We start from the raw sequence: 26,683 nt of genomic DNA on the forward strand, positions 1-26,683 counted from the left end.
GGGCACAGATACACACTGCAGGATGTTTACAGTCTTGCAGTTTGTTACAGAGACACTCGCCATCAGAAACCCCTTGGAGCCTGTCCCCCAAAGAGGGGGTGACAAGCAAAACTGGGGGCAGTTGTAATCACGCTTAGGGACCCAAGAAAATGCTTCTGGTATCTAATGCCAGATTTGTAACCTCAAAGGCGAAAGTCTGTACCAATCTGTGCAAGACGAGTAGTTCACTAGACAAAATATGCTGAAATCCCCCAGCAAGCCCGTCTTGACTGGGGAAGCTCCTCTCTAGGCGTTCTCATACATTTTATGCACCTGCCCGTGACAAGCAAGCACGGCTTTCACAACTATGAAATAAAAGCAGATGCAATCGAGGCTGCCCAGGCCAGGAGCAGCGAGGCTTCTCAGGGGAGGGTGAGATTCCTGGACACAGAGCCTTACTTCCTGGGCCCCCAGCCAGGTCGGGGCCCTTGGGGACACCGGCTCTGGGCAATCCCCCCAGTGGGCACGTGGGGGGAGCTCGCCAGCCAGGGGAACCCAGAGAGCAGTCTACGAGCAAGCCGCATGCACGGGAGGGAAATAGGACCCACAGCTGAATGTGGGCCTGAGTCCACAGCCCGCAGTGGGGCCCGCTGTGCCTCCGGGCTGGGGGCTTCCACCGTGTCTGACCTCAAAGCTGTGCCAGGACAGGCCTGCCTGCAGAGGCTTGGAAAGGAGAGGGCAGGCGGGGAGGGCGCCTGCCCGGGGAGTCTGTGGAATGGAGCTGTGTGGGTGTGCGCGGGGGACTCTGGCCTGTCCCCAGGCTCACCAGCCAGTTACCGCCTCCCCCGCCCCGAGCCACCATTCAGCAGTCCCTGTCTGGGCCGCCCCAGCCCAGCCCCCAGCCTGTCCAGCCAGGCAGCGGAAGGAGCAAGCAGAGACAAGGGGCCTCCACCCAGGCTTCCCAACTGCCAAGCTCTGCCCGTGGCAGGGCCAGGGCAACACACATGCTGGACCACTGCCCGGCTGGCATCTCGGCCCCAGGCAGGCAGAGCACAGAGGCCCAGTGCCGTGAGGAGAGTGTCCTCAGACGGGCGGCTCTGGGCGAGACATGCACTCCAGTCCTGCTCCTTCCACGGCAGACAGCCCGGGGGTGAGGGGTGCGTGGGCAGGTTGGGGTGCTGCTGGGGTGCTGGGCTCCTACCTCCCGTGGGCAACAGCCCGCCAGGGACTTGGAACGAGGCCCTCTCAGGGAGACCATAAGGTCCAGCAGGCAGTGTCTGCCCCTCAGTCCAGGAGTCACGGGCAGGTCCCCCTGCGGCTTCCGCAGCTCGCTGCCACGGCCCGGGAGATGGTCGGGTGCCTGGGGGACAAGCTCACCGCCGAGGGGCCCCTGGGTGCCCCGGGCACTAGCTGGCAGGCCTCCCCCAGCCCCTCCTCTGTGCCCTGCCGGCTAGTGCTCATGCAGCCGCCGTCCTGGCCTGTGGGCCCCGGGCGAGGTGGCAGAGCAGCAAGATGGAGCAGCCATGGACCCCGACAGTCTCGGAGGCGCCCGCCAGCTCCGTACCGCTCATCCTTACCGTGCTACTGGGCAGAGGAGAGTCACCGCCAGCCACTGCATCCCTCTGGGATCCTGGCCACTCCAGCCTCGCGCTCCATACTCCAATTACCCCCATCAAGCGCCTCCACTCCCCTTTCCTGGGCTCCCTGCGTCCTCCCTTCTGCGCAGAATGGCTTTACCCGGACACGGTTGGGCAGGTCATTCCCATCCCAAATCCTCTGTCCTCAGGAGGGTACCAGGCTCCCAGGGTCCTGGCCTACTCTCAGGCCTGCTGGGCCAGCTCCAACTGCCACGCCAGTCTTGGACAAGCTGTGTCGTCTGCCGGGGACACCCTCCCATTGGGTCTTGTCAGCTGAAGGACACCCCACTACCCAAGACCAGCTCCGTGTCTTCTCCTGGGCATCTCACTCTGACACCAGCAGACAGGTAAATCACTCGGCACTCACCTCCCACCGTGGCCCCAGACCAAACATGGAGCCGCTACAGGAACCCCCGTGGTCCCAAAGATCACTGACTGGGCCCTGCTGCGTCCAGTAATCAGGCCTGGGCAAGACCCCCTGGAAGGGCTGCCTGATCTCCCAGGAGGCCTTACCTTGGCTGGTGGCTTCGTCCCCTCCCAGTGCCGTGCGTCCATGGAGGGCGGCACCTGGTAGACGTCCTGGGCGGGGCTGCCCGGCCCCGGGGGCACCTGGTAGAGGTCGGGGGCTGGGCTGGGGAACGGGTGATGAGGCATCTGCTTGGAGAAGGCGGAGGTCTGCTTGGCCGGCGGGGACTGGAACTGGGGGCTAGGCCCGGGGGCCTGGTAGAGGCCTTGCTGAGTCTTGCTGGGGGTGGGCACCAGGTAGACGCCGTCCGGCTGGGGCGGGAAGGTGGCTGACAGCATGGGCGTGTACGGGGCCGCGGGGGCCAGGAGGCTGGGCTGGGGCGGACTGGGTGCCGCCGGCTTCTTGTCATGCATGCCCACCAGGATCTTGAGGCGGTTCCCGGGCACGATGCCTTGCCGGCCGTGGAGCGAACAGAGCCACCAGCCGCCTAGGCCCTGTGTGTCCCGCTCCAGCACCGTCATGATGTCGCCCTTGCGGAAGGAGAGCTCGTCCGGGGACTCGGCCACATTGTCGTAGAGGGCTTTGGCCAGCACGTTCTAGGGAGAGGACATGGGGAGTGAGGACAGAGGTGGTGCTGGGCACCCGTGGCCCGCCCGGCTCCCATCCCCTCCGGGACTGGGGAGGCACGTGGCTCTGGCACCGAGGCAGGAACTACACAGGGTTTGGCGGGATCCCTGCGCCTCTGTGCCCACCGCCCCTGGCAGAACAGCCCCGCTGATGCTGGCGCTTCTTCAAACACGCCTGCAGAGTGCCTCAAAACCCTCGCGACCACAGCCTCCACCCACACTCCAGGATGGCACCCAAGCTTCTGGAGAAAAGAAAAAAACAACAACCAAATACTCCTGGAGTCACGCTACAGGCTAGACCCAAGGCTGGGGAAGGCAGCGATCATGACAGTAATGGCCACCACGTCCTGCAGAGAAAACAGGATGCACACGCTGCCTGCTGCCCCGCAGGTGCGGTCAGCCAGGAGGGAGAGGCCAGACAACACACAGGGGCAGAGCAGTCATCGTCGGCAGAGCGCACGCCATCTATGTCAAGAGCCCAACAAGCACGAAGGGCCGACCTCACGGCAAAGACTCAGCAGATAACAAAAGCTGCAAGTTATCCAAGAGTTAAGCAAGCACAGACTCCAGGAGACCTCGGAGGAAGAAAATGCACCAACTGGGCCAAGCTTAGTTAAAATGTTACAACTGCAAGAAAAATGCCAGCAGAATTTTGGGGGGGGGAGGGAAGTCAATCAAAGACAAAGAACCTTCCTAGAATTAAGTGGAGAAACAGAGGTCGGCAAATAGGCAGGTTGGTTCTGAAAATGGAAGGCAAAGAAGCACCGCGTTTCTGCCATGAGGACGGGTCACAACTCCGGACCACGACTGGGAACCCTGCAGCGACGGCAAGGGCAGGACCACAACCCACATGCTCACGCACCGTGGGAAGAAAGGTCCATGTGGACACTTGCCTCACGTTACAAAGACCCGCCTGTGAGAGGCACGAGCTTAGAGGTGACAGAAGAAAACACTGTGGAGACTATCTCTGGGACTTTGGGCTGGAAAAATTATAAAACAAAACCCAGGAAGAAAGACCACAAAAGCGCCAAATCTAAGGTAACAACAGGAGCAAAGACGGATTCAAGCTCACAGACGTGAACGGTTTCAGCTGGATAGGTGAATCACAGAAAGCTGACAGGGTGGCAGGCCGCCAATGAAAAGCCAGTCAAATCTGGAGTCTGGAGGGGCTCCGACACGTAAGCAGCGAGAAGGCAAGAACACCAACAGAAAACCCACAAAACGCCAAGAGTTCTCTGAAAGGCAAAGCAGACTGGCCAAGACAGCCACAAAGGACGCCCAGGGCTCCCGCTGGTGAAGCAGGACACGTTCTTGATTCCACTCTGAGCTCTGGCAGGGCCCGGGGGCTGGTGAGGAACGCTAGCCATGCCTTCCTGAGTTACGGCTGCAAACAGGCGCTCTATGGCCCCGAACGCTTTATGCAGATGTCACAGGCACATACAGAACAACTCTACGTGTTTTTCTCAGATACTTGTCCAGGGAGATTCCAGACACGTTACATTAGCATGGGTGCCTCTGGAGGAGGGACAGGAATGAGCCAGGCATCGGGAATAAATAGGGAAAATACAGCAAAACGGGAAGGCATCCCATAAGGCTGAGGAAGGCCGCAGAAGGGCAGCACTGTCCCCCCCAGCCCCGCTCTTTACTCCAGTAATTCCCCTTAGCTCTCACAGCTGCCCCAGAACTGCTGACTTGGGGCGCTGCTCTGTTCTCCGTGAGTCAGCCCCCCCGGAGCGGGGAGAACGCTCCACGCAGAGGCCCCACGGCCCAGCGGCCTGTGCAGGCCTTGGGGTCACACAGAAGGACCCCAGTCCTGGCAGACAGCGTGCCGACAGGCCTAGAACCTCCCTGAAGACAGAGAACCGGGAAGAGGACCTGGTTTCAGTCCTCGGCCCCGCTGCGTGTGCGGGGTCAGGGCCCAGAGGTGCCCCAGGGGCCCGGCGGGAGAGCCACGGCCAGCCCGGCCGCAGCGGGCAGAAGCGAGGCAGGAGGCAGGGCGAGGCAGCGAGCAGGGGCAGCAGGCAGGGGGGAGGCAGCAGGCAGAGCGAGGTGGCAGGCAGCGGGGAGGCAGGGGCAAGGCAGTGGGCAGGAGGGAGGCAGCGGGCAGGGGCGAGGCAGCGGGCAGGGGCGAGGCAGCGGGCAGGAGGGAGGCAGCGGGCAGGGGCGAGGCAGCGGGCAGGAGGGAGGCAGCGGGCAGGGGCGAGGCAGCGGGCAGGAGGGAGGCAGCGGGCAGGGGGGAGGCGGCGGGCAGGGGCGAGGCGGCGGGCAGGAGCAAAGCTGGCTCCTGCTGAGAGGGCTGGGGCGGCTGCAGCCTCAGGGGTGGCAAAGAGCTTGGCGGGGCGCAGCAGAGGCCCAGGCCTCGCCGAGAGGGAGGCCAGGCCGGCTGGGCGCCAACCCCTCCTCTGCGTCTCCTGGGGCCTGAAGAGTCAAAGCCTGCTCTGGACCTGCCTTGGCAGTGGGATCCGGGGTGGGACCACCCGCGTCCGCGTCCGCTGGGGCCTGCGTCTTGTCCCCTGGATTCATCCGCGGGCAGAGAAGAGAGAGGATGGGGTCTCCCCCATTTCCACGTCGGCCTCGGGGGCCAGAAAGAGCCCCTCTGAGCCCTGGCATGCTGAGAACTGGGGGCAGGACATGGTGTCTAGGCGGCCGGCCGGGCAGGCGGCCCCAGGACCACACGCTCAGACTCCAGGCGCAGTGTCGGCGGGGAGTGCACCCCTGCAGAGCCGGAGGCAGGGAAGCCGGGAGCCATGGGGGACGAGGCCCGGGGAGGTCAGCCCAGGCGTGGAGCAGAGGCCCACCTGCACCAAGGGCAGCACCGGGGTCCGGGTCCCACACGGCACCGTCCGCAGCTCGTTAGACCAGGTCAGTTATGAACACAAGAGGCCTACTTGAGTCCTCAATAAAAAGTCACTTGAACTTGAAAAACGGGGAGAGGATCATGTCTGAGACGATGAAAGGATGCTTTTTCCTCGTTTTTCAGAAATTTGCAATTTGTATTTAATAAGCATTTTTTGGTTTGGGGGCTGAAAACACATACGTCTTGACCACCTCCTGGGCTCCACAGCAGGATGGGATGGCCCAGGCGAGGTGGGTCAGAGGGCAGAGGCCTGGGAGGAGCCCCGCAGCTCGCTGATCCCCGGGTCCCAGCCCCGCTGCCTGCAGGAAGAGCAAGTTTCCCAAATATGGTCTGCAGTCCTCCTGACAGAGCACACTCCGATTCCGTCCGGGGGGCGGGACGCCCAGCCCACCCTCCCTTAGCAAGTGACCCCAGAACACGGAGCCACCCGGCTGGGTCCCCTCAGCCCCTGCCCCGTGACCACAGGAAGTGCCAGCAGAGTGAGTCACAGGAAAACCCCTCCAGCCAAAGGGGGCGGGTGCAGACAGGGGCATGCCCTGCAGACGCCCCCCGCCTCAGAGGAGGGCCGCCGGGGTGGAGGGCCAGCAGAGGGGCTTTGGGTAGCGCTGGCCTCTTGGGCGGCTGGAGAGCTCCACCCCGGGCCAGGGCCAGTGGGAAAGGGGGAGGGGGTGGGAGGAATCCCCCGGGGCCCAGGAGGGCGCCCAGGGAGCTACCGGGGCCGCTGCACCCAGGGAGGCCCAGTCACAGGCGGTGTGAGCACGTGGAGCAGTCGGGCCGATCCCGCGGTGACCGTACAGTCTGGGGAGGCCCGAGCTGGGCTGCGCAGCGCCTCTCGGGCGGGCACACGGCAGCAGGCGCCTGGCACCGGGAGCGCCTCAGCCTGCGTCAGCTGGTGCCCCCTGCCCCACCCCAAGCCCCAGGGGTGGGCTAGCCACAGTCCACGCACTACTGCGCGCCAGCTGGCCGGGCACCACCCCGGGGCCTCCCAGCTGCTCCAGCTGCTCCTCATGCCCCGCCTCCCGGGTGAGCAGCAGCACCAAGACCCACCTGGGTCTGCCCTCCGCCCGCTGCTGGGGACCCCGAGCAGGCCCCGTGGCCTCTCTGAGCACCCGGATCCCTTGCGCTCAGAGGGCGAGCCTGGTTTCCCAGGACGCTGCTTCTGTTTAATGAGAGGCTCGCCTGGCCAGGTGCTGGGCCAGCCTCAGAAACGCGGTGCAAGCCTAGCTCAACCAAGAAGACACACCACGGTTTGCCAGGACAGGGCGAAGAGTGGGACGCAAAACTAACGTGACAGGGCCACCTCACAGAGGTCGGGCTGAGGGCCTCCCCAAGAGGGACATCTCTGGCGACTCATGAAGGATGAAAACCAGGTGGCCAGGAAACGGTGCGGGGAAGGGCGTGTGGACAGAGGGCACACACGAGACGTGACCGGGAAGCGGGGAGGGTGGGCGGGGCGCCCACAGGGCAGGCCGCCTTGGGAGGACGTGGGGGGGGGGGCAGTAAGCGCATCCAGTGGCGGCACACCATGGCGGAACAAGGCAAGACCCGCCGCTCCGGAGCACTCCTGCGCTGGATGCGCGCCCCCAGGCCCACGACCTCGCTCCAGGCTGAAGGGGGGCCCATCCACCCAGCACCCGGCCCGCCAGCCTCCATCACTGCCGGGCATCGCAAGCCCCAGGGGTGCACAGCCAGGCACCGGGGGGCGCACAGCACCCGGCCCGCCAGCCTCCATCACTGCTGGGCTTCACGAGCCCCGGGGGCACACAGCCTGGCCCCGGGAGGGCATAGCACCCAGCCCGCCAGCTTCCATCACTGCCGGGCTTCATGAGCCCCAGGGGCGCATAGCCGGGCCCCCGGGAGGGCACAGCACAGGGGCCCACCCGCATCCAGGCACCACGCGGACGGCAGCTGCCCCGCCCGCACCTCTGACCCCTTGCTCCTGACCTGGGGAGCCCCTCGCTAAATCCTACTCCCTCAGGATGCCACTCGGGTGTCACCACCCCCCGGAAGGCTCCCACGTCCTCTCCTGGGCACCCACTACCCACTGCGCCCTCCCTGAAGTGCCGATCGACACCCTTCATCATTGCCCACTTCATGTCCCCCAACCTGGGCATCCAGGAAGGGGAGGGGGGCCTGCCCCCTCAGCAGGGGACCCCCACACAAGCAGGGCTGAACCTGGGGCTGCTGACCTGCCCGGCGCAGGAGGGGGCGGTGCCCTGGCCTCCCTGGGAGCCACCCAAGGAAGCCAGGTCGGCCCCCTGACACAGCCTCGCCCCAGAGGGAGGGGACAGAGGGGCACCCCCAGCCTGAAGCAATACTCCCTGGGCAACGGCCTGCCGCCGGCGTGCCCAGAACAACGGCCTGGTTGTTGCACGGGGAGCTGAGAGACTGTCCCACAGGCCGGCCTGGTGTGAGAATGGCCCTCATTGTGTGTGCCAGACCCACTGGGCCCAGGGCGCAGAGCAGCTGGGCCATGGCCTCCACTGGGCACGCGCCCGGGAGATCGGTGGCCGCCGGATGGGTGTACCCTCCACCTGCTGCCCCGGGGAGTCCCGGGTGTGCTCTGGGTGTCCCCAAACGCGGACTCGGGGGTGGTGCTACCTGGTGGCTGAGAGACTGACAGGCTCACAGTGACAACCTGACGACACGGCTCTTCTGCACACTCAGTATCTCCTTCACCTCGAGACACCAGGACTACGCCCATCCTACAGATGGGGAAACTGAGGCACGCAACCGTTACCTGATCTGCCAGCGTCGTGGGCAGGGCGTGGCAGAGGAGCCCTAAGCTGTGTGGCAAAGTGCAGCCGGGCGGCCGGGACGGAAAGTTCACAGGCCTTGTCCACTCCCCGTCCCCGGACCCGCCACACACCCCAGCCCTGAGCACAGAGCCCCACACACAGCACTCACTCGGCAAACACTGGTTCTCTTCATGCATGGCTGTCTCAAATGTGGGCCAAGTTTATTTCTGGGGTATTCTGTTTGCTTGTCCCAAGGAGACCCTGCGGCCAGTGGATACAGCCAAAACGTGTGTATGCCCCCGTGGCAGCCCACGCCCACAGCTCACCCGTGCCCCGGGACACCCCCAGGAGAGCTGCCCCGTGCCCAGGGCCCTGACAAGCCCCCGCTCTGCTCTGGGCTGGGGATCCAGGAAGGCAGCGCCTCTTCCCTTTCCAGGGGTCCCTACACCCTCATCTCGGACAGAACTCCAGAACAGCTGGCCTTGGCGTTGCCCAGGACAACTGAGAGTTCAGGGTCTGGGCTCAGGTCTTCACTATTCAGCGTGAGAAGCATGGGTGAGCCCCCTGCGCCAGAGCCACCCTCGGGGAACAAGGGAGGCGTGCCTCCTTCCCCGCCTACTGGGCAGCGCCCGAGCCCTGGATGCAGAGCAGGGGCTGGGTGTGGGCCTTCAGCCCCAGGCCTGACCCCAGCAGCCAGAACAGGTCCACAGACACAGACTGGAAACCCAGCTGTGGGGAGTCATGGCTAGCAGCTCCCTGAGACCAGCAGGTGCCCTGACCTGGCCTTCATCAACAGTGGCAAGAGCAGAAGCCTCCGCGTTCAGGTCCTGGGCAGGAAGCAGGCCGCGGGCAGGGTGTCCCGGGCACGGACCCTGGAGGCTGGGCAGGGAGGGTCCTCCTGCCGCGAGCACGGCCTGCAGCCTCCGCCACACCAGATGGTGGGCAGAGGTGGGCCTGGCCCTGGGCACTGAAGAGCCCTCTGGGGAGGGACGAGAGTAGAGCTCGCCATCCCAGAGCCCACCTACCTGCTGACAGCTGGGAGTGGTCCTCACTCCCTGAGCCTCATACCACTGCCACCCACCCAGGGAACTGACCCAGACCCCAGACTCGCTGGGACGGACCGGCCTGTTCAGTCTTGGGATTTGGCTTCTCGGCAGAGGCCAGCACAGGCCAACCTTGACTTCACGGACAGCATCAGGCCCTGGGAAGCCACCACGGCCACCCCCTTGGTTTGCCACCGGAGGGGCCGAGGCAGAGGCACAGCCCAGGTTGGGCAGCAGAGGCGTTGTTCCTACAATGCCTTGGTTTCCCCACCTCGGCGTTCAAAGCCCCCTCTCCAGTCCTAAATGGTAACTCGCAGTAGCCCTTAAAGCCACACCACCTGCTTCAGCAGGAGGAGGGTCTACAATGGCACAAAGAGCACAGTTCTCCAGCTCAAAAAAGGTCCTGAGCCCTGACATCCATAGTGCCTGCTGGAAAAGGGGTCTGAGACGGGGCCCTGCCCCTCCGCCCTGAGCCCCTTCCAGGCCAGCCAGTACTTCGTCCCTCTCGCCACTCAAGAGATGGGAGCAGGGCAAGTCAGGGGCTCTCCGGTCAGGGAGACCACCCTGTCAGGGAGACCGCCAAGTCAGGGAGACCACCCTAGAGCTCCATACTCGGGGCTCTCAGGGCCCAGAGAGGAGGAACTTGGACAGTATCTTCCCGGAGAATGGCCCAGTGTCCACCAAGCACCGTCCCCATCCCCTTCCACCTGCTGGCTGGTTCTGGCTGCCCCAGCCGGCTGTGGGCTCCTGGGGGACGGAGGAGAGCTCTCCAGGCTGAGAGAATATGGGCGCTGGGACCCCTAAAAGAATGATGGAGGCCAGGTGGGGGCCACTAAAGCACAGTGCGGGAGCCAGAGAGAGACCCCATGGAGCTGGCAGTCCCCCCAGTCCCTGAGCAAGGGGAGCACATGGACGAGCTGGGCCACAGCAGGAGACTATGCCCTGGGTCAGCTCTGAGGACAGTAACGTCCCTCTCTGGCCTCAATGCTCCCATCTGCGCCTGGGGGGAACAGCTGTCTGGGGGCCTCTCTCACTCGGGCAGGACTCCCGGGGCACTGCCCTCACTTCAGTCCCTTGCCCAAGCCTGGGCAGATGGGGCCAGCTCTCCAGACCTGAGGCTGACTGTCCTGGCAGAGTTAGAGACTGCCCTAGCCCGCCTCCACCCTGCACCCACTGGACTCTCCCCTCGCTGAGGTCAAGTGGGTGGCGGGTGCCAGTGCCAGAAGGGCTTGCCAACAGCTCCTCCCAGACTCTCTTCCCACCAGGCTCCACTTGCACCCGGGGCCCCTCTCCTGCTTTTCTACGCCTGTTAGCCCTGACGTCCCTCCACCCCAGCATCAGCTCCCCACCCTGGAAAGGAAACGGTCATGGGTGGGGGGGTGGGGTGGGGATGAGGAACACCTCCGGGCCTGGCTGAAACTGGCACAGCAAACCCAGACAGGACCTCCCAGCTGAGACTCTTAAGGCTGGGGAGAAAACAAGCTCCCTGTTCTCAAGACCAGCTAGAGATGGGAGACCCCAACATCTCCCCGGACTCTAACCTCTCACGCTCCCCGACCTCCCCCAGGCCTCGGCAAACCTCAGCTTCTCCGAACCCGTCACCACCACCCGGGGCTCTGCCTAGCGCAGCAGCAACCCGAGGACACGCCATCCGAGGGGCGTCCGCGCCCCTCCCGGCTCGCACGCTCCACCCGCGGAGACGAGGGCCCGGGATGGGACCGCCGCGTGGGCCTGGACTGCCCTGCCCGCCGTCCAGCTCCTACAACGCTTTTACAGCGAGCGAAGGCCATAACCGAGAGGAGTCTGCCCCGGATCCCGGAATCCAACGCTGGCGACCCGGAGGTTAATTATTAACTTCTCCGCGGACCACGCACTTGCTCCCGGCGCCCTCGATCCCTAGCCTGGGGCAGGGGCAACCGTCCCCCCAAAACACACGGAGCCCCACCCCGCCTCCTGGAAATTCACGGCCCAAGGGGCCCCGGGTCGCTGCTCCAGGCGATGGAGGGGGGGCTCGGAGACCCGGCTCTCAGGCCCAAGGTCACCCGACAGGCGCTGCCGGCAGGCGGTAGCGGGCCTCCGGCCAGCTACTTTCCCGGATCCAGGAACTTCTCTGCGGCCCGCGGCGCCCGAGCCCGGTCCTTCCAGCAGCCCGCGGGCGCGTGGGGCCTGCGGTCCCCCACAGTCTCGGCCTTCGAGAGCCCGGGCCGGGCAGAGGGGGTTCCCAGGATCCCGGCCCCACGCCCCCGCTGCGGCCGTTCCCAGGACCCGCGGGTCCGGCAGGAAATGCCGTTCACTTATCCCCTCCCCGCCCGGGCCCGCCGGGTCCGCCGGGGCGCGGGCAGGGCCGGGGTGCCTCCGCCGACGGCCCCGGGTGCGTGGACCCCGCCCCGGCCGAGCTCACCAGGTAGTTCATGGTGTCCGGTGGGCCTGGGCTCCCCGTGGGAGCGCACAGCGAGCCGCTCGCGCCGAGCGCTCGCGGGGTCCCAAGCGCCCCGAAGCCTCCCGGCTCCCGGGCCCCGGTCCGGCCGCCTCAGCGCCTACCCCGCCACTGCCACCGCCCAGGGCCGGCCCGCCCCGCCCCGCCCGGCTCCGGCGTGCCCGGCCGCGCGCACCCATTGGCCACTCGGGCCCCCATGCAAATGACCCGCCGGCCCGGGGGCGGGGCGCCGAGCAGGGCCGCCCCCGCCCCCGGTGCCGGGACTGCGAGGGGCTCCAGGAGCCCGCCTGCCGAGCGCTCCGAAGGCCTGTCCCTGCCCTCCACCGAGGGCGAGCACGCACCCTCCTCAAAGGCCGTGGCCTTCCTCTTTCTGGAAGACTGCCGGGATTGCCCTCCTCTTCTGCGGCCGTGGCAGCCCCAGAGGCGCCAGCCTTCCCCGGCCGCCAGCGCGGGTCATTTCACATGCGTCCATCCAACAAGTCCGACTCAGATCTGCACCCGGAGGAGTATGCCCCAGCTGGCAGAACACTAAGATTCCGACCACCACCGCACCGACTCTGGTCAGGCCTGTGGTGTCTTAAGAGCCCCAGAATGTGAAGACATGGCAGAGACGCCGGGGACGGCAGGGGATCCGGGGACAGCAGCTGTCTCCGTGGGTCATGCGGGGAGAGGAGGCCCGGAGCACATCGTGTTCTAATAGCCAGTGTGCGGGAGGCCCCAGCGCACCGGGGACAAGAAGCTTGTCCATCTACCCCTTCTCCGAACTGAATCCAGCTTCCCTAGTGCTGCCCCAGGACCTCTGCCCCCACCCAGACCCCTCAGTCAGCCCTATCCAGGGCTGACACCTCTGGCCCAACAACTCCCGTTTCAGCAGCAGGGGCTGGGAGGGATGCTGATGGGAATGACCGGGAGGGAGACGCACTACAGGGAAGCTGAGTGGAGGGCACTGTGGTTCTGAGCTTCCCCTTCCCAGGAGACAAGCTGTGACCGTCCCTGAACGTGGTCCAGGGCTGCACGGAGGTCTGCAGGGACATCTAGGAAGGAGCCGGCTCCAGACCTGGACGGTCCCACGCCTCACATCTGGGGTTCTCCCACAGGCTGCCTTCTCGAGCCACTTGCTGAGTGTGCAGACACCATCAGGCAGCTCGGAATGCCAGTGAAGCAGCTGGGCATGTCCTGTAGAGAACCCTCGGGCGTGGCCTATAAAATACATACAAGACTGAGAAAGATCCAAAGGTGTCCCTCCACCGACACCCAGACTGACACAGCCCCTCTCCAGGTGTGCTACCATGGGCAGGGTCTCCCTCATCTATAAAAGGAAGACGCTGGGCTAGGACGCCCCACGTCTGGCTGGTCATAGATCCCTTGGAAAGCTTGTTAAGAAACAAATTCCTAGGTCCCCTCCTCCAGAAAAACTGGGAGTTGGCAGGGGAGGGGGGGAATCCAGACATCTGCATTTCCCCCAAAACTGCTTGGGGAACCACTGGACGGAACTCTCAGCACAGGGTGTGGGTAAAGAGCAGCAAGATTTGGACACAGGGGGACCCAGAGTCCTCAAGAAGGAACGGGACAAGCTGCCACCCTATGCCCGCCTTAGGACTGGCCCACCTGTACCCTTCAAAACAGCCCAGTTCCCCACAGAAGAGCCAGCTCTCAGGGAAATGTTGCCAAGGGTGTCCCCTCCTGCTTGTTCCCAAGGCTGCGCCCCAAAGTCAGAAAGGAAGCCCTGGGCCTGCCCTGCCCTCAGCCTGACTGGCACCTCCGCTTCCAAGGAAACATCGGAACAGCCTGCTGTGAGTGAATATCTGTACATGCTGAGTGGAGGGGATCCTTAGGTTTTTCCCGGGGTCTCCACTTGGGTGGGGAGTAGGGTGGGGACCAGGCTCCACAGCTAGTCAGTAGGTCTCCACAGAGATGGGCAGGGACATCCCTGTCGAGTCGGCCTTATCCTGTGCAAGTCGGCCTTGGGAGCGCGAGGAAGCGCCTGGAAGGAGAAGACCAGAGACCCTCCCTCCGCGGGGCTGGATTAAAGCCGAACGGGGGCGGGGCTGCTCAAGTGGGCGGGCAGGCGGGGGAGGAGAACCCAGCTCTGGCCCAGGCATTTCAAAAATTTGTTCCTTTTCCACTTAAACTCCCCACTCCCCCCAAGACTGTGCCTCCCAGAATGGCATTTCCGCTTTGGAATCCAGGCCCTGGGATCTGTGCCCCACTGTGCTGGAAGGGGAGGGGTTGAAGGGGGAGCTGAGTGCCCCCTCCCAGGCCTGCCTTGGGGAACTGGGGGAGGGGCGCCCATTGGGCAGCTCTGGGGGTCTGTGGGGGAGCAGACCCTCCCAGGCCAATGGCCAAGGGATGCAGCCCCCAGGACAGCGCTCAGGCCAGCACTAGGCCAAGGCCTCCATGATCACGTGCTCATCTCGTGTCCACAGTGATCCTGCACAACAGGCTTCCCAATTCGCCCCATTTTCCAGATGAAGAGGCTGAGACTCAGTTTCCCCTACCCCCCCTGCACCCCCCCTCAGACTGCAGTCCCAGAAGGGAGGGCAGGCAGGGCTGCTATAGCGCAGCCCAAGCTGAACCCCCTGCGGCACCTTCAGGACCTGCAGGGCAGAAAAGAGGTCATGGAACATGGGTGCCCAGGGAAGCTGAGGACCCTGCCGCACTCAGAGGTCCCAAAGGACAAGCATGTGAGACCCAAGCACCATCCTCAGACACAAGTGAGCTCAGAACAGGCCCAGGAGCGCCCCTCAGCAGGGTGAGCACACCGTGTGCCCGGGAAGGAGAGGACCCTGCTGGATGGACGGGCCGGGAGAAGCTGGCAGAGCGTGGGCTCCTCCCAGAGCACCGTGGTCACCCCAGAGGTGCAGGTGAGCTCACAGCTGGGGTGTCCCCCCAGGCCCCGGGGGAGCACCTGTCTGTGCAGGGCCGATGGTGGCCTATGCCCCAGGCCACTGGTTCCCGTGCGTCCATCACGGGCCCGCTGGGGCAGGCACTGCTGGTGATCCTAGGCCCTGAGTGAGGAGACCTGGCGCCTGCTCTCTGGGCTTTAGGGGGTCTTATTCTCCACGTCAGACCCACAGCACAAAGAACGGTTCTTGCTTTAGCCCCAACAATGTCTGTGGCAGCATTTATAACAGTGAACAAAGAGGGGCATAACATAAATGCCCAGCTATAGGGGACTGGTTGGGCCACCAGAACCTCTCGATGGAATCCTGTGCAGCTATTAAGATGGCCATTTTTAAAGGCTAAAATCATGCAAGAAAATGCTGATGCCAAGTGAAGCGTGGACTGAAATGGCTAGCTCCAAGTGACTCGGACAGCCGCCTTCTCCTAAGCCTGGGCTTTCCCAGCAGCACCGAGGGGGGCCGGCCGGCTCCGGGCGCAGCAGCAGGGAAGGATTTCCTGAGGCCGGAGGTGAGGGCTGCCAGCCGCAGGGACAGGAAGAAACGATGCCTCTAGAAGGCCGCAGTGGACGCCCAGCCCTGGGCTGGCCACGCACACCGGCAGGCTCCAAGGCAGCCTGCGGCCGGAGCCAGCCCTGCGGGCGAGGGGGCAGGACACCGCGCAGGCCCAGCTGCGCCAGGAGCCGCTGTCACACTGCCTCCGCCACACAGACCGCCCTCCCGGGGCCAGGACAGAACCATCCCCTCCCAGAGGCTCGGGCCGGGGCAGGGCCTCGCCCCGTCACACCTCCGGGAACTGACAGAGCCACAAAATGCAAACCGGCTACCAGGGCATGATCCCACAGAAGAGCACCCCAGGGGACCCCAGACAGAGCAGAGCCCGGGGACTGGAGCCTTGAAGCCTTGCCTCCGGTGGAGAAACCACGGGTGTGCATGTGTCATTATGGTGGTGACCCGCTGTGGGGTGGGCTCCAGTCCCCCAACAGGGCCCCGGGTCAGCCCCCAGGGGCCTGGGTGCAAGGGCGGGACCAAGGCAGAGGGGTGGGGGCAGAGGCAGGGCTGGGGGTGCATGGCCTGGACCCCTGCCGATCCTGCGCCCCCACCTTCCAGCAGCTCCCTCCCCCGCTCTCAGGCTCTTTCAAGGACAGCACAGTCTCCTAATTTTTTTTTTCTCCTAATTTTTTAATTGATTTTCTAATTTGAAAATTAAGCAGGCGCAGAGGCACCTGCAGGGAGGTGCTGCCTTCAGAGAGGGGCTCTGCTCACATGGCTGGGGCGCTTCCCAGGGCCTCTCTGCCCCAGCCCTGGGTGCGGACCCCAGTAGCCTGAGTGCCCCCTTCTTGTCTGTACCCCCTCCCGGTGTGCCTCAGAGAACCAACAACCAGCTCCGCACTTTTGTGTGCACAGGGAGGCCTGCCCCTCGCTGGCACCGGGACCCCAGTCCCCAGGTCCTCGCCCCTCCCCTGGCACTGGGACCCCAGTCCCCGGGGCAGTGGCCCCTCAACACTGCCTGGGGGAGGGTGGGGGTAGGGGAAGGGAGAGCCGGGGACAAGCCCCTGTCCTCGGAGAGAAAGCTGGGCGGCTGAGCTCTGGCGGGCAGCCTGGGCGGCAGGGCCAGGGTGTGGTCAGCAGCCCCAGCCTGCCATCTGCCTGCCTCTCCCATGGCAACCGGCCCCTGCGCGAGGGCAAGGGGAGGGGCAACCGCACATGCCATCTGCCGCCCCCACCTGCTTCTGCCAGAGGACAGGTGCCGACACCCACCACGGCCCCCAAGGGGCCGCGGTGTGACCCCGACATCAGTGGGGGTCGGGGGGCCGGTGGGGTCACAGGAGGGGACTTCAGGAGCCCAGGCCGGCATGAACGCAGGGACAGCACAGCTACGGCGCCCCCCGCCTGCGCCTGCTCCAGCCTGCAGGGGGCTCCACGCGCCCCGGGCCCACCAGTTCTCGTCCGGGTTGGCCTGTAGGCCAGGAGCTCTGATTCCACCCGGCGTGGGGCCCTCCGTGGTCACTGTGTCTCTCAGAGCCTCTGGGACTGGCCAGGACGCTGCAGGCACACTCATGCCTCTGCCTTACACACCAGCCCTGCCCCACCAGGCATGCTCCTGGGCACCCACACCTTGTGCACAAGTGCCCTCCAGTAAGGCCCCCCACCCCCAGCCCTGTGTTTCCACATCCCCTGAACGGTTCTGCAGCAAAAACCTTTCTGCAAAGCCCAGGTGCCCCCAGACCCCCAGCCAAGGCAGAGAGGTGGGCAAGGTCTCCCCTCAGCCCAGGGACTGGGTGTGGCCGTAACAGGGTCTATCAGGACACCCTCCAGCACCCGCTCCCGCTGGGACACCACTGCCAGAAAACAAGTCCTCGTCCTCAGGGAGCGTCCACTCCAGGGTGGGTGCAGGGAGCAAGCGGAGAGACACGGGATGTCGGGGAGAACGACACAGAGAGGGGCTTCTTTATACAGATGCTAGGGGTCCTCGCTGAGGTGGCATTTGAGCAGCGTGTGACTCTTTTACTCAGGCTCATTATCATTATACAGAAAAAAGTAAGTCAAGGTTTGTAAAAAATAGCACAGGCATGCCAACAACTGCCCGGGTGTGCAGCGCAGCACGCGGAGCAGGGCGGCTCTCAGGCCAGCCTCCCCCACTGCAGCTTCCTGAGGGCTCAGGTGTCCTTGGGACCTGCCTGTGGAGTGACTGCCTGGCGGGGAACCTTGGCGGGCAGCCAGGGACAAAGTGGGGAGCCCAGGAATCCGTCCAGGCCAGGGAGGGTGGAGAGACAGGGGCCGCTCCCAGGAGAGCTCCATCTCCTCCTAGAAGCCTCTCCCCACCAGGAGCTCTGGCAGGTACGGGCCCTGGGAAGAGGGGATTCAAGCCCCGGATACCTGGGGAGGGCTGTGGACAAGAAGGCACACGTCACACCGCTCTGAACAATCACGGTACTTTGGGGAACTTGGCACTTAGGGAACACAGCCACCTCTGGGCATGCCTCAAGGCACACAGCCCTGGATATCAGGTTTTATAAAATACTGAAATAGGGTATTATACCACCAACAACACTAGTATGTTCCACTATTAAAAGCCCTCCTCACACAAGGACTAGAGACAGACATCCATCAGCAAGAGAGCAGGACATACATAAACTCAGAGTCAGCAGTGGACTGCTCAGCACAGCAGTGAAGACAGAACTATTGATAAATACCCTGTGGGTGAGACTCTCAAAATCATTTTGCTGAATGAAGTCAGACCCCAAAGAGTATACACTATAATATGCTTCTGCTGGCATCAAGTTCAAGAATAGGTGAAACCTTGCCGTGACGAGAGAAATCACAATGCTGGCCACTGTAGAAACGAACACAACACTGTCAATCAACTCCACGCCAATAAAAAATGAATGTCCAGAACAAGGTCATGGGATAATCATAGTTTTTCCTTTTGAAAAAAAAAAAAAAAAGAAACCAGAATGTTGACCATGTCACAGGGCTGGGGCACACTTGACAGTAAGGTAGTACCTGTGAACGTTCTGAGATGACGGACAGGCTCAACATCTTGATTCGATTGACGGTTACATGGGGTCTACATTAGTCAAAACTTACCCAACTGTACACCTAACGTCTGTCCATTTCACTACATAGAAAACCTTCTCAGTTAAGAGAGTCTCAACTGGTAAAAATAAAACAAATCACAGAGGAAACAATAAAGAGCATTAGGAATACCCAAAAGTAGGAATTGGCAATCCTAAACCCACCGCGTTACCCTTTTTGCCCTGGCCATCAGGAAGCTTCAAGTCAAATTTGTATGCCTACCTTCCCCATACATTACAGAGTTCTGGATTTTGCGATGATCCCAAACTCTGTCCTTCACTATAATCTGTTTCAAATCCTTACTGGAATTTGGTAGGGTTTAAATAATAAAATTGAATTACGAAAAGAAAAAAAAAGACCTTAGAGAAGGGATTAACTTTAGAAAGCTGTAACTTGTGACCAGTTCTCCTAGCGGGCAGCCATCACCACCTCCCAGGTCCCTGACCAATCCCCAAATCTTTGTCTTGAAGAGAGGGAGACAGTGGTCCAGCAAACTAAGAGAAAGCCGAAGAAACGATGGGGTGAGACTAGGATGCAATCAGAGCAGGCAGCTGTGATGAAGCCCCGTCAGAGGCTGGGAGGCGCAGCTGAGGGCAGCAGGCACACCTCTTGCTGGGCCACGGGAGCGGGGTCGGGAGGGGCAGCCTCCTAGCCTTGCGGTCCTGCCTCACCCACAAACTAGAGACCCCTCCTTGAAGGGCCAGGACCCACCCCATGGTGTCTCCTTCCCACCCAGGACCCTGCCTGTCCCATGCTAGGCAGGCTGCTCCAGACACATGTGAAATCAGCCCAGCACCCACCGATCCAGCAGCTTCCATCTGCTGCTACACGGCACCCACTCTTGAGGGCACTCAGGGCAGGGCATCCAGCCGGCCTGGGGCACAGTGGGTCTGCTGTTGGCCCCACTGGAGGGCACTCCATCTACTGGGTGAGGGCAAGTACCTGTCCATCCAAGGCTGAGACAGGGATCCAAATAGCCAGGCAGGGAAGTGGCCAGGGTCATCCCATGGCTTAAGCCCTGGCAGGAATGGGCCACAAAAAAAGGGCTACTGGAGGCAGACTGGGCAGGCCAAGGAGAATTACGGGGGCAGGGGGCTGGTTGTGCAGGAGCCAGAAATGGGTCTTGGCTACCGTACCAGCCACTGGTGGCAGGATAAAGATAATAACCTCAACAACAGTAGCTACTATGACTTATTAGCCTCTTACAGAAAGCTTTCTGCAAACCTCGCCAAGATCTCATAAAACCCCAAGAGCTCAGTGCCCTTATAATCCCCAGAACACAGAGGACACAGACTCAGAGAGGTTCAGGGGTTCGCTCAAGGTACAGACGACCCTGCCCCATCATTTTAGAGCCCTGGCCCTTGACCCGCCAAACATCGTCCCTCCAGAAGCGACTCTCTGGGGCCCCATCAGCCCCCAGCCGGGCTTCCAGGGCTTGTGCAGGGACGCAGACCCCAGGCTGTGGGGGCTGGCCGGGGGTCATCAGTGCTCCCGGGACCACCTCCTCGGCAGGCGATCAGAGCAGACTGGACAGGGAGGAGCCAGGCAGCCCAGGTCCTGCCCCAGGAGCCTGACAGCAACAAGGCAACCCCCCTGAGGAGTGCACGACCACCGCTGGGAATCCTGGAGGGCTTCCTGCAGGGGGCCCTCTGCTGAGCGAGAGGAGAGATGGGGAGCGAGGCGGGGTTGGGGTCGGAGGTCACTTCCCGCGCAGCCCAAGGCCGGTGGGAGGGGTGTGCCTGGCACCCTGGAGCCTGGATCGAGGACCTTGGACTTGGGCTCTGCCAAGCTCCACTGCTCTCTTCTGCACCCATTCTCCCAGGCCCCCGCCGCTGCTGGCCTGGCTGCCCAGGCCGGAGCCGCCCGGTCCCCTGGCCAGCTCTCCAGCAGCAGCAGCAACTGACACAGAGCCAGGTACAAAGGGCACCCTGGGACCGTTGGCAGAGGCTCAACCAGGTGCCACTCCTGCTCTGTGGGTCTCCCGATGGGCTGACCTGCCCTGCCGCACCTCCCCGGAGAGCTGCTTGGCCATCGGGAACCCCAGAAGCCCCACATCCCATGGGTGCTGAAGGGCTGACTTGAACTCATGCTCAGAAAGCCATGAGCGGAGGGGCACTCTCTTAGCGGCCCTGGCCTCTGTACAGCCCAGCAGGCCGCAGCCCCCACAATTACAGAGGCCACGCTCGCTTGCTGGCTTTGGATGCCGCCCGACTCAGTTCCCAGCCTGGCCCCATCCCCCAGTGGCCGTGCAACTGTGCAGGACGACAAGACCTCCTCGAGCCCAGCACTCGGCACAGGGAATGCTCCACACACGTCAGCACCTCGCTCCTTGAAAGAACCCATCCCTTACTTAATACAGGAGCAGAGGAGAGGCTGGAGCAGCTGTGCCCATTTCACAGACAGGGAACAAGAGGCAGGAACAGGCAGCAGACAACTTCTCTACCAGCTGGAAGCTGGCTTCCTACCTGACAGTGCTGGGGGGCAGTGTCACTCCTAAATTCAGATCATGCCAGTGCCCACCAGGGGTCTCAGGTGAGAAACCTAGCCATTTCCCTTACCAAATGCTTCCTGCCTGCCCAGAGAGAGGAGGCAGGCCTGGGCACTGAGCAGCCATGCCCGAGAGGAAGGGAGACTTCAGAGAACAGCCAGAAAGTGCCTCTCCTGGTGCTGTGTCAACTCTGCCCTCAGCTCAGAGCACAGGCGGGATATGAGGCAGGGAGTCGGGAGGACCCTGCATGCTGTTCTCTCTCTGGGCCCCAGTTAGTCGTACAGTCGTGTCTGACTCTGTGCAACCCCATGGACTGTAGCCCACCAGGCTCCTCTGTCCGTGGAGTTCTCCAGGCAAGAACACTGGAGTGGGTTGCATGCCCTCCTCCAGGGGATCTTCCTGACCCAGGGATCAAACCCGGGTCTTCTGCATTGCAGGCAGATTCTTTACTGTCTGAGCCACCAGGGAAGCCCCAGATTGCATGTGGGTCAGATGATGGAGTGAGACCAGCTGATCCCTGGAGGGTCCCCCTGCTCTGACACTCAGGAGGTACCCCCTGGCCCAATCTGGCTTGTCCCAACCTCTTCGCCCCCTCCTGCCGCCCACCATTGCCTCCCACCCCATTCTGAAGCATCTGGTAATTGCTGTGGGCCAAAGTGCCTGCGTCAGCCCCATCCAGGAAAAGACTGCCCAAATGAACGGGTATGCTTAAAACCCAAACGTGTCTGTGAGCACCACGTGGGCGGTCATCATTCTGGGTTCCCAGAGCAGGGCTTGAGCAGGAGGCTGGCCTCACCACTCACCAGCACATGAAAGCAATTTTCGGAACATTTCATGGCTGCTCCCAAAATGAACTTTGTTTCCCACTGCCACCAGTTCACACATCACCAGGGGGCCCAGGAGAGGCCCAGGGTGACCCGATAGCCCGGCATGTGCGCACAGAGGGTGAGGCCCCCACTCCCCCTGCAGAACCTCCGAGGACTGCAGCTGCAGGTGGAAGGGTGGCAAACAATGTGGAGCTGGCAGTGTGGACGAACGGGGCAGAAGGGGACCACAGGTGTCCAGGGCAGGTGTCTACAGCGGTGCCTGTCTGCGCAAGTCACACCCAGAGCCTGGCCCTCCCACCAGCCCTCTCCTCTTAGAGACGGAGCCACGGAGGCACAGAGCCCAGGAGGGCTGCCAAGAGTGCTCAGGCGAGGGGTCTGGGTGCTACCCCAGACCCTGTATCCAGACCTTTGCTGTGACTGTGGAAAACCACACCAAATCGAGCACGGACCTCCCAAACTTAGGCCGTCCAGGTTCTGATGTAGCCTAAAAGTCTCATTCCCTGTTCACTCGTGCCCTGGAGACTCTGGCCCTTGGGCAGGCTTAGATGGTCCACCTCATCTCTCCGGTCAGTGCCCAACAGGGTCAGGGAAGGTGTCCTGATGCCCTGAGCCAGAAAGGACCCAGAGCCTTGCAGGAAGGCAGAGCAGGAGAAGGACTTGGCAGGCCTTTTCTGTCTTCTTTCTTTCTTCCTAAAGATGAGGCAATTATGCTTAGAACCAGAACAGACGGGGGTGGGGGGTTCACATCAGCACGGTCTGGAAGCCCTAATTTTTTCATCTGTAACTCTGCATTAACCGCTTCTGGAGGCGGGCAGGAGCTGGGATCTTTAATTCCATAATAACAATGCTTTGCTCTTACACAGCATCTCTTCTCCAGTAATCTCCGCGTACTCTATGGTGGTTAATTAAAAGGCCATTTGCCCTGCCAAGAAGCCCCAAACAGTCTGCCTCATCGTAAGGATGGGGTCCCCCAAGTGGGAAGCAGTTCCACAGACAGGCCAGGTGGATAGGCACCCGGGGACCACTGCCCCCTCTTGTCAGAGGGAAAACCCCTAAAGGCCGCAGAGAAACAATGGCTGGAGGCCAGGGCTTTACAGCACAAGGCCCTCTTCCCGGCAGGAAGCAGGGAAGCAGCCCCCACCTCAGTGGGTGCCTCTGCAAAGCGGGCTGGGGGCTGCACCTGAGACCTGGTGATCAAGGGCTGCGGGGACCACTGGCCATCCGCGCAGGCCGGGCTCGGATGCCTCCAGGTGACCGGCCTGTGTGGAGCCCGGGGTGGGGTCGCCCGAGCCGCCTGCTGGGGTAGCAGCAGGGGGTGCCAGGTGAGAAAAGAAGCCCCACGGCTAGGGGGGAAGAAGAGGTGAGGGCCTGCACCCATGGGGGCTTCAGCGGCAGAGGTACGCTTCCTGGAGAGTGCATCCTCGGGTTCTAAAGGGTGGGCGCAGATCCCCACCGCTAAGCCGGCCCGGGCGCGAGGGGTCTCCGAGAGGAACACCCGGGCCCCGGCCGGGGAGGCCCCTGAGCACCGCAAGGCGGCAGTCCCAGGCGGACCCCCGGTGGGGGGACGCGGACCCCGCCCCCTCAGCCGGCCCGGCCGCCTGGAGTGTGTCCCGGGGAGCGGCCGGGCCCTCTCCCCGCCGGGCCTGGCCACCCTGGCGGGGGGACTCCTGGGGGCCAGCGCGGACCCCGCCCGACCCGGGTCCCCAGGGAGAGGGCGCAGGGAAAGGCGGGGGCGCGGAGGCCGGCCTCGGGGAGCCGCCTCCGGCTGCCCCCAGTCCCCTACGCGAGAGGGCCCGGGGGGGCCCCAGCCCGGCGGCCCCAGGCGGCGCGAGGCTGCGGGCCCGGCGGGGGCAGGAGCGGGCCCGGCCGGCGGTCGGTACTCACCGGCACGGACATCTTGGCCGCCGCTCCCGGGGCCCGGGCGGGCAGCGGCGCCGGCAGGCGGGGCGCTCAGTCCGCCGCGCTCAGCGCCCCCAGCGCGGTCCCGGCGCTCTCTGGGCTCCTGCGCGCTCCCGGCGCGGGGTCCCGGCGCTCTCGGGGCTCCTGCGCGCTCCCGGCCGCCGGACTGTCCGGGCTCCCCAGCCCGCGCCGCGCATGCGCTGCCCGCACCGCCCCTCCCCCTCGGGGCTCCCCCGCCCGCGGCCGCGTTAAAGGAGAGGACCCCGAACCCGGGGTTTTTCTGTCGGCCCAACGCAGCGACGGGGCTCGGTCTCCGCCCTTTACCCATTCGTCAGGGACCACCTTGAGGCGCACCATCTCCTGGCTGCCTGCCGGCTCTGGAAGCCTGAACGCCCACCCCACCCCCAACCCCACTTTGCCCAGCCCAGGGCTCTGGGCGCCTGCCTGGTTCTCTGGCCGGGCTCCCAGCCCCTGTGTCTGAGGACGATTGCAAGTCAGCCGATCAGGGCTCCTAGAAACCCTTCCCGCTCTCCTCGCTGAAGGCCTTGGGACCCCTCCCTACCCCCACTCTGTACCCCCAACCAGGCAGCGAGGCCGGACGTTCCTCCCTGGCGCTGCGCCCCCCTGACTGCCCTTCCCCAGGGATGCGGAGCGCCCGACCCCCCGGAAACAGCCTGGCTGATCCAGGTCACCGAACAGAGCTGGCCTGGGTTCTGGGGAAGATCCTGCCTTCTGCTTATCCCCGCTAAAGGGCCGGCCCTGCCCCGGAGCCCGGGCTTCAGACACCGAAGATAGACGTTCCAGGGCCTGAGCCTTCCTTTCTCTGGGTTAACCCCCAGTTTCTTCAGCTGTTGCACAGCTGCCCTGGTGCCCAAGTCTGGGCACATACTTGAGCATCTTAGCTGCTTCCCATCCCCTGCCAGCTAGGCCTTGCTGTCCCCAAGGTTACTTCTAACAGACTGAGGCTCTGAGCCCCCTCAGCTACCGGAAGGCACTACCGGGGGTCTGACCACTCTGTTCTGCTTCCCACCACATACAAACTGTCTCCGCTCCGGGGGGGGGGTGCTTCCCGGACTAGAGGCGGCAGGCAGGGCCACAGCAAGCAGAGGGGGGTCTGGGGTGACAGCTGCCACCCCCTCAAAGGGCCTTCTGTGTGTGTCTGGCAGGAGGTCCTGCCCGCGCCCACCCGCCCGCATCCAGCTGGCCCGGGGCTCCTGAGCTGGAAGCCGCAGTTCAGTGTGGCGCCGGCGCGCTGTCTCAGAGGTCCCCCACCCCACCCCGACACTGCCCCAGCCCCGCCTTCTTGCTGGAGCCTGGCTCCACCCCTTCTTTCTTTCCCAGTCTGTCTGAATTCTTATCGCCCACTGTTCCTGTGTCCTCTCCCGGCCAGGGTACCGGGAAATGGAAACCCAGCAGAGGGGTGCGGCTGGGCCACAATCTCCAAAACCATCCGTGCCTCCGACCGACCCCCTGTGACTACTTTCCCGGAAAGGCCATCACAGGCTCATCCCTTAGTGCTGGAAGAGAGAACACGGGCCAGACCCTCCCTCACTCCGAGGCAGGGACCCAGGGCCTTGGGTGTGGGGTTGGGAGCAGCCAGAGGGGCCCCATCAGTGTGCTGAGCAGCCAGCAGGACCAGGCAGGACCAGGTCTGTGAAAAAAGGCTGCTCCCGCTCGCCACCGCCCAACACCCCCTCACTACCCAGCCGGCAAATGATCCCCGGATGACTCCCTCGGTGCTGCAGAGAACAGGTTCTGGGCACCTCACAACTAGGAGTTTACACCGGGCTGTCTGAGCAGGCACCAGCACCCTGGGAGTGTCCTCAAAGTTTACCAGGGACCCAGGGAGACAGGGGTTCCGGTTGCTCCTGGCACTTGGATGGAAGGGAATTTGGACATGGCCAGAGTGTCTTCTCAAGTGGTTCAGGTAGCAAAGAATCCACCTGCCAATACAGGAGACACAGGTTCGATCCCTGGATGAAGGAGATCCCCTGGAGGAGGAAATGGCCACCCACTCCTGTATTCTTGCTGGGAAAAGACAGAGCAGACTGATGGGCTACAGTCCATGGAGTCAAAAAGGAATTGGACACAACTTAGCAAATGAATGCACACTCAGACACAAAGCCTGGGCAAAGACAAGCTTCATACCCAGTTCTCTAGACACTCAAACCCAGCCTCTGAGCCCCGGGCTTTGCCAGAGGATTGCCAGCCTAGGAGAGTGTAGTGAGGATTTGGAGGCACCAGCAGCACTGTGTAATGATCCTACACTGGTCACCATTGATGAACCAACGATGATACATACATCCTTACTCACTGAAGTCCACACTCTACTCAGATTTCCTTCCTTCTCCCTTCTGTCCTTTTCCTGTTCCAGGATCCCACCGGGAATCCCACATTACATGTAGTCATCATGTCTCCTTAGGCTTCTCTGGACTGTGACCGTTTTTCAGACTTTCCTTATTTTTGATGATCTTGACAGATACGAAGAGTACTACTGGTCACGGATTTTATACAATGTCCCTCAACTGGGATTTGTCTGATGTCTTTCTCACAGTTAGGTTGGAGTTATGAGTTTTTAGGAGGAAGGTAAAATGACATATACTCCCAGTGTCCTTGCATGGGAAATCTCATGAACAGAGGAGCCTGGCAGCCTACAGTCCATGGGATCACAAAAGAATTGGACACAAAAGAGTTTGTTTGTAAAATGACATTCTCAACACATCATTTCAAGGATACATAATATTAATAGGGTTTATTCTTGCCAATGTGATGTTGACCTTGAACTCCTGACTGAGACAGCATTTGTCAGGTTACTCTGCTAAAAAGTGACTCTTTTTTTCTTCAGTTTTCAACAATGTACCCTTTGAAAGGCGTTATGTTCCACCTCTTTGATGATAGAGTATCTACATCAATTATTTGTATTTCTTCTGTATGGGAAATTGTGCCCATTATTTATTTATTCAATCATTTATATCATATGAATTTATGGATATTTTATTTTAACTTTTGGATTAGAATCCAATAATACTTTTTTTTCTTCTTCAAATTGTTCCTGCTTTGGCTGGGTTGAGTTATTTCAGTTAGTGAATCAGATTTTTCAAGTGAATCTAGAAATCCAGATTGTTTTATAAAATCTCTAGGTTTTGAAACATTGACTGTGTAAGCCAATGCTTCTTCCTGCCAACTCTGGCAGCTCTAAGTCCTGAA

The 26,683-nt window shown here is 62.4% G+C and overlaps 1 protein-coding gene across 2 annotated transcripts in view; it reads right to left on the reverse strand.

Moving 5' to 3' along the window:
* The window catches only part of BCAR1 (BCAR1 scaffold protein, Cas family member), a 33,287-nt gene extending 9,634 nt beyond the window's left edge, over positions 1-23,653 (reverse strand). The window contains exons 1-2 of one of the 2 annotated variants that reach the window (XM_055551726.1): positions 23,462-23,653; positions 2,130-2,678 (exon numbers count right to left, since the gene is read on the reverse strand). In XM_055551726.1, coding sequence (XP_055407701.1) covers positions 2,130-2,678; positions 23,462-23,473 — 561 coding nt within the window. In that variant the 5' untranslated portion in view covers positions 23,474-23,653. Of the gene's footprint in view, positions 1-2,129; positions 2,679-11,747; positions 14,244-23,461 lie in introns of those variants that run through there. The other variant, XM_055551725.1, reaches the window with a different exon arrangement.
* Between the last annotated feature and the right edge of the window lie 3,030 nt (positions 23,654-26,683).

This window comes from Bubalus kerabau, chromosome 17 (genome assembly GCF_029407905.1).
Source record: "Bubalus kerabau isolate K-KA32 ecotype Philippines breed swamp buffalo chromosome 17, PCC_UOA_SB_1v2, whole genome shotgun sequence".
Lineage (NCBI taxonomy): Eukaryota > Metazoa > Chordata > Mammalia > Artiodactyla > Bovidae > Bubalus > Bubalus kerabau.